This window comes from Nyctereutes procyonoides, unplaced genomic scaffold, assembly GCF_905146905.1.
Source record: "Nyctereutes procyonoides isolate TBG_1078 unplaced genomic scaffold, NYPRO_anot_genome, whole genome shotgun sequence".
Classification (NCBI taxonomy): Eukaryota; Metazoa; Chordata; class Mammalia; order Carnivora; family Canidae; genus Nyctereutes; species Nyctereutes procyonoides.
In genome coordinates this window covers 35,273,410-35,290,144 of record NW_026575082.1, presented here as the reverse complement: position 1 = coordinate 35,290,144, position 16,735 = coordinate 35,273,410, and the positions used below count along the sequence as shown (strand labels likewise).

General features: G+C 33.8%; 1 protein-coding gene across 1 annotated transcript in view; it reads right to left on the bottom strand.

The window, feature by feature from the left end:
* The window catches only part of LOC129514645 (low-density lipoprotein receptor-related protein 1B), a 1,831,349-nt gene that overhangs the window by 710,655 nt on the left and 1,103,959 nt on the right, over positions 1 to 16,735 (bottom strand). The window contains exons 12-14 of the mRNA XM_055333402.1: positions 11,236 to 11,416; positions 4,086 to 4,305; positions 2,023 to 2,212 (exon numbers count right to left, since the gene is read on the bottom strand). Coding sequence (XP_055189377.1) covers positions 2,023 to 2,212; positions 4,086 to 4,305; positions 11,236 to 11,416 — 591 coding nt within the window. The remainder of the gene's footprint in view (positions 1 to 2,022; positions 2,213 to 4,085; positions 4,306 to 11,235; positions 11,417 to 16,735) is intronic.

Below are 16,735 nucleotides of genomic sequence, written 5' to 3'. Positions count from 1 at the left end.
GGGAGTATGTTCCACATAGTCCTACCAGAGGCATGTGCTCCCTTGTATGTGATTGTGACACATTATTCCTTTGAATATTTACTTAACATGTTTATATGAAAGGTAACTTTAACAATATGCCTCCTTATAGAGAAGTGATAAAGGAAAATTAATATAAAATATGTGGGAGGCACACATTTTCTAATTACAATTAGTAATTTAGTGGTTTAATCCTTATAGGAATTTTATGAAGAAAACATTTTTTTTCAGGATTTTATCTATTTGTTCATGAGAGACACAGAGAGACAGAGACATAGGCAGAGGAGAAGCAGGCTCTCTGCAGGCAACTCAGGACCCTGGGACATGGGCCAAAGGCAGACGCTCAGCCACTGAGGTACCTAGGTGCCCTGAAAGCATTTCTTATCTTTGTTAACCTTTCACGATATGTCTTAAGTTTTCAGAACAAAAAGTGTTTGAATCTGAGTTTAAGCCCAAAACCATTTTACAGTAAGTCAGGTATTTCTTATCTCACATGTTGCATTTAATTCACCAACTTACTAAAGCAACTAGAAGTTTGAAGAAAATGAAGATTTGAAAACATCATGGAATTTGACTAGAGGGAGTTCAGCAATGGCATTCAAGATTAACAATTTTTATGAGAATGGAAATGGGAAATGGGATTGTATACTGATTACTTTAATAAAATCCAGGATATTAATGATTGTGATAGTAGAACAACAATCAGGCAAAGAAGATCCTCCAGGAGATGAAAAGGGTTATTCCTTTTCAGGGTCTTGCCCCCAGTTCAGTGTAGACACTCAATAATGTTTGGGAAGGAAGGGGGGTAAGGAGTAGGAGTGACATGAATGTAACAAAATATTACCATTTTACCTATCTAGACAATTGTCATTCTTCATTGCTGGTCCACAAATATAGCTTATACCACCTCAAATAAATTCACTTTTATTCTTTCTAAAGATTTTATCTTTTGTTAGCTATTGAAACTTATCACTTTATACTTCCATTATTTTATAAAATTGCACTTGTATCCCAATGAGGCAATTTTAATACCGTGGCGGGGGGGGGACCATAAAGCACTTCAATGAGATAATTTGCTTTTAAAATCTCTGATTTAGCCAAAATATCTTTTAAAAAAATATCTTGCTGTTAGATAATTTTCTATTGACAATATACACATTTAAAAACTCAGGATAGGGATCCCTGGGTGGCACAGCGGTTTGGCGCCTGCCTTTGGCCCAGGGCACGATCCTGGAGATCCGGGATCGAATCCCACGTCGGGCTCCCGGTGCATGGAGCCTGCTTCTCCCTCTGTCTGTGTCTCTGCCTCTCTCTCTCTCTCTGTGTGACTATCATAAATCTATCACATAATTTATTAAGCTGTTTTCTTTGTTTAATGCCTAAATTCTGAGTCATGCAATTTGTAGATGGCCTGATTAATATTAATAACTCATGTAGATAAAACATACAATGATATTACCTGAATTTTATAAGGCATGAATATCATGGTAGGTTATTTCCCTTTCATAACAACTAATATAATTAAACATTCCTTAAATTGACATGAAACTAATCAAATAAATATACTAAAATACTTTTTTGCAATACTCTTTTCATTGTATGACTTGTTTTAAAATATTTTCACATAATACTCCTTTCCCATGAAAAGTTTTTCTCATTGCTCACAATACTTAACCTTAGAACATGAAGTGGATTTTTTTTTAGCTTTAACAGTCTTTTTTAATCTTTTTCCTCTAAATAATAAGAAGATGACTTGAAAAAGGAAGCATTTGGAAAAAATCTTGAACTTCACTAAAATAGAATTCCCAGTTACTTGCTCAAGCTATTGAACAATAAATAATACATGTTTATGGTAATAAAGTCTAAGATTTGATTGACTTGGGAGTGACTAGACACTTTTTATCATAAAGCTTCAGTGACACCATCAAAATAAAACCTTTTGCAAATATTGTGAAGTATTTCTGTAGGTAAAACTCAGAATAAATTTTATATGTCTTTTAATACCTTGTTGCTTTCGTGGATCATAAATCTGAAGCCCAAACAGGGGTGGTCTTTCACGCCTCAGTAATGTCACCTCATTCGTTATCAAATCTAGTTGAAAAATGGAACCGTTCATATAATCAGTCCAGAACACATAATTCCCATGATGCGACAATCCAAAAGGATGGTTCAACTCTTTCCCACTGTAAACAATCTGTAAAATATAAACACATTGTGAAAAATCAGAACTGATCTTTAAAAACATAACTAAATATTTAGAGAAAATGATATTAAAATAAGTATAGCAGATAATGATCTAACTAATATCTTAACTCATATTTTCTCTCAGTGCATTTGAAAAACAGATTTCACAATGTGAGCATATTTTTTTCTGTTTTTAGGACATGTTATTTGAAGGATATTATTTATATTTCATCCAGTTAAATCCTCTCATATAGGACATTACTCATATGGTCAAGAAATGAACACATTTAAATGACTTTGTCTGATACTCTCCCCTGTTTCTTTTCTTTATGATATTCCAGTAACATAACCTGGAATAGAAATTGATCTGAGTAATTAGTGTCATTATGTGTATTGTGATATTGTTTATGCAACAGCCAAGGACTAGAACATGGTCTTACCACATTGGGAATGAAAGGGATTCTCCTACTTAATTGGCCAATGCAAATGGAAGAAATCTAGGAGATGAATGGCAGGGAGGGAGGTAAAGATTTTAATTTTGAACATATAAACATTTATTAGTAGTAAGTAGGTAAATAAAACTCATTGGCTAATTTCAGTCTGATTTTCTTTGTTGTATTTTGTTTTTGTTCAACTGGAGCAATTGTAGAAGAGGAATAAAGAATCACACCTTCAATAATAGTACTTTTTCACCATTCACCATTTATAAAATGATATTGTATACAATATTAAAAAGCATTTTGTACTTACTCCATTTAATATCAAAAAAATTGAAGAAGTTATCCAAGTAACATGGGGTTAGAAATTCAACTTTTGCTCCTTTTTCTGAATTCTTCATATCACATACTCATATACTGAATAATTAAGACAGTTTCTTACCTCTACTTTCTCACTTCCGTGAAGGCTGAATATGCTAGCCAGTATATATTCTCTATGTGGTGTACATATCAATATCTTTAAAGGAATCATATATATTTATTTGACACCTGTTAAGTATGTGACATTAGGTTAAATGCCAATCAATTTTACTACTTGAGGGAACATACTAAAAGCACAGTTAGAGTCAACTAACGATTGAAGTAGCCTTAACTGATTAATGTACTGCTTATTTCTTAAACAGAATTCATAATGAGTAGGCTTGGCCAACTATGCAGTCTTCCTTTCCAAAAAGAAAGACATATAGCATCAACAGAGGCATTTTAATAATTTCTAACATTCCATTTTCTATTATTTAACAAAAGTGTTGAAGCCAGTTCATAATGTTATATCCACTTGGGTTCTTATAAGACAAAATGTAGAGGCGATGTTTTGTCAACACTGCCTCTGTTGGCACACAATCAACTCCATCCTCAATTTTACTCAAGAATTTCAAAATCATTTTGCAATGATCCTACCAAAAGAGGCAAGAGGAAGTTGAGATTTGTTCAAAGTAATAGACCTGAAGTTCAGTTTATTTTTGTGTTTCAATTCCAATGTCATGAAGCTCTTTACTCAAATAAATGCAAGATAATTACTTTTTCATAATATGTAGGTTAAATTTCACCTGCAAATATTAAAGATACTGGAATAGAGTTGGGTTGCTTGGTCATAGCAAACTCATCAATAATGGAGGAAAACTGCATTTTAAAACAGCTCTGATATCCTGAGAGCTTCTTTTTAAAATCCCACAAATCCTGGCATACCACAGTGAGCTGGTCCTGGTCTCCCGGAGGCAAGCGCCAGCTGCACTGCTTAATGCTCAGCCTCCTTCAGCCACCCCACAGAGACTACTGGCAGCCACCTCAGAGGGGTAAAAATAAACTTGAAAGTATTTTTAACACAACAACAAGGCTCTGTGAAGAAGCAGCCTGTGAGTTAAAAAAACAGCAGTATTTGTCTTTTACCTTCCTGTGAGTTCCATTCAAAAACACTTTTTCAATATGATCATAATAGGCGTCACACCAGTATAATGTGTTGGTGTGAAAGTCCAGAGTTAAACCGTTTGGCCACAGCATCTTTGAAGTCACAAAAATCTGCCGATTGAAGCCATCCATCCAGGCCTTCTCGATCCTTCCCACGCTGTCATCTATTTCATCTTCCTCCCAGTCTGTCCAATACATCCAACTAGGACATCACAAACAAGAGTGCACACATGTTATTTCAACCAGCCCCCATACAAAGGGATGCTTTAGATTGGGCACTGCCATAACATCTAATTACATTCTGATTTCTCCTCCTACCTAAATGTTCATCTACCAAAGGGAGGGGGCATCTGTGAAGTCCTCAGGGAAGCACAGATGTGTTCAGTGAAGCCAGGCTGTTCGGCCACATTACAGAAAACCCACTGCCACCACTACCACACTTACTGTCCTCATACACTATCGAACCTAACACTAAGTGCCAGATATTTATCTTCTTTGGTGTTGATACTGAGTTTGGAAAGTGATTTTCGAGGCATTACTATTTTTAAATGTCCACTTTAGAAAACATAAAATCAATTATGTGATTGAAAAGCAGATCGATCGACTGACATGAGAACTCGTGGTGCCGTTAATGACCTCCTCCAGGCTTTATTTAATCTTAGATGAATTATTATTTATTATTTTTTAAGACAGGCAATTGAATTGTCTTTGTACTGAAGGGTATGGTCACACTGGGTTTATTTGGCCAAGTCTAATTTGTCTTCCTCCTGCAAATTATCTATGCTTTATTGCTCCTTATTATAACCTCAAAACCCACAGATGATGATTTAGCTGCACATGAGTTTAATAACATCAGGTTGACTGACCTTGAGATTTTGAGTTTTAATTTCTTTCTCAAACAAAAGCTTCTGCCTTTTAAAGACAAGTCTTTTGTGTTAAGCTGTAACGGGGGAGGGGGTGAGTTAACTTTCCAATTCTCTCGTGAATGAGGTTAAACCCCTCCACATGTGCTGTTCTAGGGTCATGTGAAAGTTCTGGAGTTATTAATTAAAGTGTGGGTTTTAATTCGGTCACCTCATACACAACTTTCCAAAGCTCTAAAGCTTTTCTAAGCTGCTGACCCTAGAAATGGCCTTAGTTGATCGTCTGCCACCCATTTAGGTCCATTTTGTGGACCCTAAATAATTCCTGAGGTAATTTGGGAAAAATCTGTATCCATGACTAAAAATCCTACTGTGATCTAAATGAAGATTTGGGAAACCTGAGGATGTGACACACCATCGATTATTTTATGCTATTTAAGCTTTTTAAAAATGCCCTTAACAGTTTAAAATTATGTTGCTATATCTTTTTAGATCTGAGGAAATAGATTGAGATGGGTGAATTTTATTATGTCAAAATACATTGTAATCCTAGAAATAAACATGCATATATGTTTATCTTGCATCCAGCATGTTCTTTGAGTGGTATTATTATTATTGGAACAAATTAAGAATAAATGAGACGGTCATTCCATTTGCTCTAGTTCTCTGTTAGTTACATATAACTAATTGACTTCAACTGTATAAATCAACTATGTAAAAGAGAAATATACAACTTTTTTTGTCTCCATTAATACTTTCATGAAACTTTAAATACATTTAGTCAATGCAGTTTTATTGTTGTTGCTAATTTACAACTTGTTAAAATTGCAATTATCTTCCCCTCTAGCTTTTATTTTGACCACATTCACACTTTTTTTTTTTATTTTTTGATTCTCCAACCCAAATTGCATATGTGTACAGACACACATACATGCAGGGTAATTCTGGATAATCTAAGCATAACTTTTATTGTTTTGCTATTTAAAGAAATCGTTGTTTGTGATCTGATTCATTATCTATGATTATTTTTATTCAAACAGAATATAAGAAAACAATTTAAACAAGGGTGCCAGTCTATCAGAGGCTAGGTGTGTCATCATCTACCAATTTCATTAGGTTACAGAGTTAGATTGTGGAAGCCTTATAATCAGTATGAAACATGATGATTCCTAAATGCAGAAAATAGGAAATTTTTTTAACATTTAACATTAATTTTTTAATGTTTAACTTATAAAACAAGCAGACACTAATATAAATCTTTTTGTATGCGGGACTCAGGTATTCATTAAATAAATATTAGGTTAAGTGAGACTTCTGCGAACACAGCAAGAAAAATTGCACCTCTATTTTTCAAGTCCTATTCAAATACAATTATTTGATGAAGTCTATTTCTACCCTTTCTGTCAAAATAAAGTCTTTCCTTTGTGTTCTAGGGACATTTAAAAAGATTTTTTATAGTATTTGTTGCATGTATGCCTTGTATTATATTTAATAGTGTTAAATGTCAGATGGTTTCAATTGAGAATTAATATAATTAAGGGCAGGGATTATTTCTTATTTATATTTGTACCCTATAAGTACTGAGCTTGCATTTGTTGATATTGATCATATCCCCAAATTAAATTGTATTATGTGGTAGTCAATCCTAGACATACTTAAATCCTTAAGCCATGAAAGTAACATAATGTTACTGTTAAAAAACTTGATTTATGGGGTACCTGAGTGGCTCAATCAGTTAAGCCTCTGCCACCAGCTCAGGTCAAGATCCCAGGGTCCTGGGATTGAACCTCAGGTCTGGCTCCCTGCTCAGTGGCGAGTCTACTTCTCCCTCTCCCTCTCCCTGCTGCTCCCCCTGCTGGTGTGATCTCTCTCTCTTTCTCTGGGTTAAATAAATAAATAAAATCTCAAAAACAAAAACAAAAACAAAAACACCTCAATTTAATGCCGATGTAATAGCTACTATTAACTAGAAAGCATGGCACTATTGAGATAGGGATACCACAGACCATGTTTGGAGGCAAATATACATTCAGCATTGAGCATATTTACAACAGATAATATTTTGAGAAGTCAAAACTGGAGACACAGGTGTCTAAGTTACTGATATAAATTATAAAGTGTGAAATTATCATCGGAAGGAGGGAATTCATCTGCAGTTATCAGCTTGAGAAACAGTGCCATTGTAACCAATTCCTCCTCCTGCTTTATACCCATTTCTATCACTGTTGAGACCTGCCAGTTGTATTTTCAGTGTCTCTTTCCTCAATCCTCACTTGTCTATTCCCATTACAAATGCTACAATCTGTCTTTTATCCCTCTTCAATGGGAACTTCTAACAGGTTGGCCACATAGAACTATCACATTTCAATTACTTGTCTTCCTAAGTCATGAATTGAAAAATGTGACTGTTCTCAAGACCTTCCAATTACTTGTTGTCAGGGAAAAAACCAAAATAAAACAAAACAACAAACATCTTTTAATACCAACAATGAAGATTTCTGCATATGTCTAATTTCATCTCCTATGTATGTTCTGTCACATGCCCTCTGCTCTAGACTTAATGAACCCATCTCATCTCAAAACTGCCATTAACTTCCCTGCCTCTGAACAAGTACTTACATGTCCCATCAGAGTACAGTGACTAACCTTATGACTCCACATCCTAAGCCCCTGAGATTAAATCTACTCATTTGGAAATCCTATTCAACCTCTAAAACTCAAGTCTGAATTGAGAGCCTCAGTGATTTTTCTGAAGAGCATGATTTCATTCTATTTTTTATAGGTAATGTGTGTGTGTGTGTGTGTGTGTGTATCAAGCACATCAGCTCATTTTTTTAAAGACTTTATTTATTTTTATATTCATAAGAGACACACAGAGAGAAAGGCAGAGATATAAGCAGAGGGAGAAGCAGGTTCCTTGTGGGGAACCAGATGTGAGACTCGATCCCTAGACCCCAGGATCACCACCTGAGCCAAAGGCAGATGCTCAACCACTGAGCTACCCAGGCATCCTCAAGAACATCAGATTATAAACTCCTAACTCTGGGAAATGAACAAGGGGAACTGGAAGGGGAGGTGGGTGGAGGGAATGGGGTGACTGGGTGACAGACACTGAGGGGGGCACTGGACAGGATGAGCATTGGGTGTTATACTATATGTTGGCAAATTGGACTCCAATAAAAAACATACAAACAAAAAAGATTATAAACTCCTTGAGGACAATTACTGTTTTAGTGATTTCTATTGATCTGTACGGTACTTAATCAATAATACACTTTAATAAAGAAATAAATGAACAAATTATTTACTGATTCTGTAATTGTTTATGAAGCTTTGGATAAAGGATATTTCTGAAATAAGCAATCTTTGTTAATTGGCTATTATAGTGGAGAAAACCTGTAATTCTCTCCTTCTGTGTACAGCTGCAAATAGGTACTATGATAGGAAAAACTGTAAATAAATGAAGTTTTTATTTTTAATATTTTGTGAAAAGTTATATTGTGCTATTTTAAAAGGACTTTTCCTAGCTAACATTTCTTCTTCTTTTTAAAAAATTATATTATGGTCAAAAAATTATTTGGATAATTAATTTCACATGATTCCACTTTTACTTCTATCTTCCGATTAATCCACTCTCACATTACAGTCAGATTAGATTTTTTTAAATATGTATCTGATTCTTACTTCCCTATTTTGTCCTGTGCCAAAGACAGAGTACAAAGCTCTCATCCTGGCGAACAAGGCCCTGCTTCCTTTCCAACTGCATCTGCATCACTTCTCCTCTGCCTCTCTGTTGTTCTCATCTCGGTGTTTCTGATAGTCAAGTTTTACCCAACTTAAGATCTTCAAATGTACCATTTTCTTGATCTGCAATACTCTTTCCTTTACTCTCCATTGCTGATTCTTTTTCTATAGTTAAGTTTTGGTATAAATAATGCATCCTTAGGCCTTTCAGCAAACCTATTGAAATTGTTCAACCTGTTAGTTTCCAACATGTCATCTTGTTTGTTTTCCTCCTTAACTCTGGTCTGTAGAAATTACATTAGTTGCTTATTTGATACTTAATTCTAGTCCTATCTATCCCCCACCTTACAGATGACAGAAGATGCTTCACAAGATTTATGGCTATGCTTGTTTTGTTAACTATTGTATACCTAGTACAGAATTCTGGGTATAGTATATTGCTCAGAAAAAAATATGTGTGTGTGTGTTTGTGTGTGTGTGTGTGCACAACTACATATATATGGATATACACATTCATACTCATACACACATAATGTGTTTTTCAGGTTGGTGCATAATAGAAAATAGAAAATGTCTAATGGAAAAGGTCTAAGAGTCATTCTTTGTAGCACCAGAGGCAAATATAGGGTCAGCTAGTAGATATTACAGAGATGAAGATATTGCCTTAATGAAAAGAAAAAAAAAGTCAATTAGAATTTTCCCCAAACACTATAAACGATGTAGATTTCCTCCAAATACTATAAACTATAAACAATGTAGATATTATATCTAACTGGAATGGATATTATATCTATCCTGCCTATTAGAGAAGCATTGAAGGGGATTCCCTAATTTGAATAGAGAGGTGGGACTAGTGACCTCTAAACTTCCATCTAAATCATATGATTCTACGACTTCCATATTTGTGTCATCTGTCTTGGCACCAAAAATGCTCTTTAACTCTATCACAAAATATTTCTCTAATGAACTGGGAAGGAAGATGCTGTTTTAAGATATCTTGCTTCAAGTAAATTTAGACAGTGTGTTATAAATAGTTTCTCTTAAAATTAAGATTACCTTGATTTAAAGGTCAGGTAGATGATTTGGTTTGAAAGTCCTGGAATAGTACAGATAATTATAGAATCCACACATAAAATCAGTGAAATTGCTTTATAATTATGTTTTATAAAAACACATACAATGAGTTCACTCTCTGCCTAAATGTCAGCCTAGGAAAAAGTACATTAATTGTATTTGTTTGGAGCTATTCTCAACACAAACAATTTTAGGAACTACAATCTGGTAATCTCAGTTTATAGGGAAGGCATACACATCCTATGCAATTGAGTATTTTTCTATGTGTGTAGTAAGGTATAAAGAATACTTGTTTTGTGATGCTATTTTGCAACAGTAAAATATAAGACGGGAGGGATGAACATCACATATAGCAAATATACATTTAAAATATGTAATCCATCCATTTATTTCTGACATTCTGTTAGGAATGTTCATATTCTTCAATATTTCTATGTGCACGGTGTTGTTTGTGTTCAGGTAATAGCTTTGAATAAAAATAAAAGAAAAATATAATGCTGAGAATCGCACAAACTATTCTATCCTAAAACAAGTAGCACACGGTACAAAATGATTTCACTATATAAAAACTATAATTATATCTAAAATTATGTGATTACTAAACTTGGCTAGTAAAAAGTAGTGACATGTAGTGGCTTTGAGTAAATTTTTAGAGACAGGCTGCTGGGACTTAAACATCTACTCAGTCACTTAATAATTTAATGGTCATTTGCAGATCAGTTATCAGTTTCTTCTTTGTAAAACAAAGATGAGAATAGCAATTAGTTAAAAGATTATTTGATGATTACAGAATAGGAGCATAGTCAGCCCATTTAACAAAATGCCTGGCCCACGGTAAATGTACCAAAAAAAAAAAACAAAACAAAAACAAAAACAAACAAAAAAAAACTTTGCTTTTTTCTGAATACATTAAATTTTAATACCCTTTAAAAATTAAATTGATTGATTCTTTTTTAAATATTTTATTTATTTATTCATGATAGTCACAGAGAGAGAGAGAGAGAGAGAGAGAGAGAGAGAGAGAGAGAGGCAGAGACACAGGCAGAGGGAGAAGCAGGCTCCATGCAGGGAGCCCGACATGGGATTCCGTCCCGGGTCTCCAGGATCGCGCCCTGGGCCAAAGGCAGGCGCTAAACTGCTGCGCCACCCAGGGATCCCTGATTGATTCTCTCAATTGATTATTTATCTTGGTGTCAGGCCATCTAAAATGGAGAATTATAGTCTTTGTCGGTGTAAATTAAGTAAATATATCCTTTATACAAATAATCTGTTTATTTCAGTTAACTGTCTTTTGACACATTAATTTAGCACATTTCCTATAAACAAAAATCATTAAATGGGTAACTTTTCCCATTCTGGTCATTCATGTGTGAATTTAACTCAAACTTGCTACTACTAAATACATAAAAACAATTTTCCTCCTATCAAGCTGATCAAATATTATTACATACCCATTAACAGGATCCACCACAATCCCTCTGGGATGAGACATTTCTCCTTCTAGAAGAGTCTTCCGACTCTGAGACGCTTTTTCTAGCCGGGCCACGTTAATCGTCTTCCTATGGCCATCGTTTGTCCAGTAAAGGTTATTTCCAATCCAGTCCACAGCAATGCCTTCCACATTATCCAGATCTGTAAAAAGAAAAAAAAAAAAAAAAAAAAGAGAGAGCAACACATTTTATAATAGTGCCCACTGCTTATGTTCTAGTTAATAAAATATTTGATTCAAAAATGAATGGATTCTGATTCATGGATTCTTTATAGTGTGATTTTGGAAAATATCATTCCATAGCATTTTATTTTGAATGCCTTTTTATGTGAGTGGCAGGCCCTGTCTCAATATATCTTAATTGAAACAGTGATTTGCAGGAAAACAGGAAAATATAAGAGGTGACATATCAAAGGGAGAAAGTTCTGAGAACATAAATATAGTTACTGATTGTTTAGTAAAAAAAAATTGAGTAGTATGAACAAGTACTACGTTCAAAAAGTAAGCATAGTGAAACTCACAATATGTAATCTGAGTAATCAAAATAATAGGAATCCTCTTGCTAAGAGATGAACAAGAGGCAACCTTTGAAAGTCCCAAACAGGTTCTCATCATGGAACTGCACAAACAGTGAATCTCAAACACTGAAATATTTCTCTATATTCTAGACTTATTTTATTTATTTACTTTAAAAATTTATTTATTTATGACAGACACACACACACACACAGAGAGAGAGAGAGAGAGAGAGAGAGAGAGGCAGAGACACAGGCAGAGGGAGAAGTAGGCTCCATGCAGGGAGCCCAATATGGGACTTGATCCCCAGTCTCCAGGATCACGCCCTGGGTGGGGGGTGGCACTAAACAGCTGGGCCACAGGGGCTGCCCTCTAGACTTATTTTAAAAAGGACATTAGTACAGACTTCTGTAAGATACAGGCAGTGGTAATTCAAAGAAATATTATAAATATATAATCTTATAAGTTCACCTAATTCAAACCCCTCACAGAAAGGAAAATGCCAACACTTTAAAATGAAGGGTTATCGTCTATTATCACACAAGAAGTGATAGAATTGGAACAAAAATCCAAGTCACATGATCCTCAGTGTAGATATCTTTAAAACTGCACTATTCCTGTGGTGAATCCTGCTCTTGCTTTTTGCCATTTTATGAACAACTTTCCAAACTGTCCACAACATCATAAAGGTAGTTCCATCTCTGTGCTGCATGAGAAATTACTGTGAATTACTTTTCTTCTTTCGAAACCAAGGAAGTCTTTGTCTCTTTTCCTCTTGATTATGAGATTGAGCACTGAATTTACTGGATGAAGCAATAGGCAGGAATACACTAGAGATAGAACCATTGGTTCACACACTAATGGCACATCTTTTGACATTCCCTCCTATGCACATGTAATAAATATTTACTATATCCTGGTTTTTAATCATGAGCCTCTGTCCTTGGTGAAAAAATAAATTTTTCTTTTGAGGCCCTTAGTGCTCATCAGCATGTACCCTGACTCACGATGACTAATACAAAGTGTGATTTGATCTAACTGAAAATCCCATTATGGTGAATCAGATATGTTCTCAATTTCACTAAGCTATTTGCTTCATTACCATCCAGTATGAGTCATTTTCACAGGTTAATTGTGTCTCTGCTTAGAAAAAAAAAAAGTTTAATTTTGTCTTTACTTTATTGACACTTAATTTTACTGAGCACTTTCCTGCTCTGGCATAATGGAAAAATAATAGCTGTTTACTCTTTTCCTTTATATTTATTAATAGTCTGCGGTTGATTTTTATCTTGTTAGTTGGTTTTCAAAAACTGTATTACATTTGAAATCTACTCCAGCATGGACACTTCCATCTTTAATAGCCCTCTTATTTTTATAAATTTTCCTTTTGACATCTAACTTGACACTTTTTATTTATTTTTCATCTGAAGCAGTTGCAAACTATATGGATGGAAATTTTGCTTCTGACACTTGGGTAAGCAACTCAGTCACTTTGATCTTTAATTTCTCCACTCATCAACTAAAGATAATCATAGCACTTATACCACAGGGCGATAGCAACAAGGGGTAACATAACTACTGCATGTAAAGCACTCAGCATACTGCCTGCAATATTGTAAATTCTCAATACTATGTTAATTTTTACTATTTTATCAGGATAAAAATATTTTATACATGTCTTGGCTCTTTTCCTTATGATTGTTACTTGATAGAAATAGTCCTCATGTTTTACTCTTAAAATGATTATTTAATAATGTTTCCTTGCATTTTGATTAGTGGCCAACTTTACTTGGAAATAGTATATGCAGAGACAATTGTGAATAAATAGTAAGAGTGAAATGGACTTGAATTACAAAATTGGGAAGATTCTGTCCCAAATTATATTGTTAGACTTTCTTCAGAAAATGAAATGCTTGAACGGCATAAAGGAGTGATTAGGATCACAAGTTCTCAAATTACAAGGCCTAGGTTTTGCCACTCATCATATCTCTGAGTGAATTACTTAACCTTTTCTATGCTTCAATTTCCTAATCTTTAAAATGGGTGTAATGACAGTGTTTAAATCATAGGATTGTTTTCGGATTAAATGAAAATATGAAAAATACTTAAAATAATGGTTGGCACATGGTAAATGTTATATAAATATTGTTATATTATTACTAATAACATCATCATCATAATTTTCCCTTTAGCTTCCTATCTAGTTTGTTAAGATAGCAATGAAATAATTAGCTTAGTGTTTTTTTAAAGATTTATTTATTTATTTGAGAGAGAGAGAGAGTGAGCACACACACAAATGGGAGGGGAGGGGCAAAGGGAGAAAGAGAAAATCTTAAGCAGACTCCTTGCTGATGCTGAGCCCAACACAGGGCTTGATCTCACCACCCTGTAATCATAACTTGAGCCAAAATCAAGAGTCAGGTGCCTAACTAGTGAGCCACCAGGCACCATTAGCCTATTTTTTTAAAGCTGTTTGTGTGTGTTTGTTTTGTTTTATTTTCTCTTGAGGGAAAAATGAGGCTAAATAAACATTTTAAAATAAAGAAACTCATAAAATAGTCTATGTGCAAATCCTTTTTAGGCTATCTTTAACAAGGAATGGAGGGATTTCCTGTCTTGTAGGACAAAGCCTAAACAATCAGTGAATCACTTTTTCAACAAATAAACATTGATAATGAAAATATTCTGACTTCCTATCATATAGTATCTTCCTTAGTCTATGGGTGATGGAACACTAAAACACAGGAAATTGGTTTTACGTGCATTTGATTTTTTATTGAAGAAAGTTTGCTTAGAGCCTGCCTGAGATGGACGACTAAGGACTCTATGACAAAAATCCTTCAACTGGGGATCAGGACATAGGAAAGTTCATGTCATTCAAATTTCAAACAAACACAAATGAGTACAGAGATATGAATTACCAGCTTAAGATAAAAACACATGACTATTCAAATATAAGAAAAGTGTTTGATAAAGTTGATAAAACTTACTAGAGTAGATTGTTTTGAGATATTTGGAGAGTTCAAATATTCTACATTTCAAAACCAACATTCATGACTATATTATTATTTTTATTATTATTATTAAACCAATAACAAAGATTACAAATGTGTTTTTTTTCAATCTGGCAAAATTACCCTTAAATTTAACAAAATACTTGTTTTCATATATCAATAAGGAAGGATTCTCAACGTTTGTACTCCTTCAAAAAAAAAAAAAAAGACAACAAGATAACAAGACAGAAAGAAAGATCCAGTAGATAATGTTTTCTTATAGTTTTTTAATTAACATATCATAATAACATATCATAACACTCATTCTTTTTTTTCATAACACTCATTCTAAGTGAAGAGTTGAGACATTTATCTATATACTTCAGATTAAAAACAGATTTTTAATGTACTCTATGAATGCTTAAGATTAACATATTGTTTTGTCTCAAATTGTTAAACTTCCCATCATTGTTTCTCTTTAAATACCATTCTAGTACTTTAAGAATAACTTTTATAAATGGGCAAAATTATGAGTAGCATGCTAAAACACACACACACACACACATCATCAAAAGCTACACTTTTCACTTAAGTGAAAAATTCTTGAAGATAACAATTTCTTATAGGTGATATCTACCATTTAGGAAATGAGGATGAATAAGAGATAATACAACTTATGTAAATTAAGGAGAATAATTATGTAGAATTAAAATAAATATGTAATTAGAAAAGCTATTTAAATTAATTTAATACCTAGAACTAGATAAAATAAGCATTTAAAAAAGAGTGAAGAAAAACATTCTGATTTGTATTATTACATATTTTATGAAACAGAAGAAGATTGAAGTTTTATATATTTAAAATAAAATTATTTACTTCTAAAAATGGGTCCCGGATTTCTTTTTTCTTTTTCTTTTTTTTTTTTTAAGGAAAAGAATGTGACAGTGGCTTTAGTTTTTTTAAGGTGCATATACTGGATCTCCAGAGTAATTCATAAGTCTTGATTCTTTACAAGAGAATCTGATCAACATAATGAGGGATTAATCAGAAATTATACACCATGATTGGCATCATAAAAATACAATGCTTATATTTTCCCATTGTATCCTTAAGGATTTTCTATCCTTAATGTGAACATTATTTTTCTGAGTTGGAATGAAGTATTGCAAAAGTGTTTCCATGAGTGCAGAGGATGATCAGATGCCTTAAACAACTGGATGTGAGTATGCCATGTAGACATGCTTAGGGCCGGAGGTGCTTTACCTTTCCTCATAATCAGTACTTGGACAATTCAGAGTCAGTGCTTGGACAACTCTCCTGCCTCATATTCATGTAGTTCAATTCATCCAAATCCTCTCTGTGTATTTCAATGTGGCCTGAGGCATCACAGCTTATATGTATCTGACATGAGTGAATGAAGTTGATTTAATTAATAGTGTGGCAGTTACGTTTGCCTGCTAAATTTCCTCTCCTGAGGTTATAGGAATCTTTGGCCACACTGAAGTTTTTCTATATTATCTGTCCCCCATGGCCAGCTGAGGCTGATGTTCTCATCCTCATTTACATTCCAAGTCCTTCTTCAGATCAATTAACAGGTCCAAGAGGGTAAATACACAGCTATTTTAATCAGAACAAAATACTTTGCTGTTGTATTCAAAGAGATGTGTGAAGTGCATTTAGGGTTTTAAGATGAACAGAATATATTAAAGCATAGTATCTTCCTTTTGTCATCAAAATCATATTGTTAGCTTCAATTTGGGAAGAGGGTGATATGGACTGTTTCTATTACATTCGAATATTTCATCTTTGAAATAGTGATGAGCATAGATAAAAGAGAGCCACAGGAAGCATCACAGTTACCAATAAACTAATCTAAAATGATAAATCAATGGAAAATTTAAAAAAAATGTAAAGAACGGAGTTTTTACCCTACTTTCAAGCTAACAAATTAGC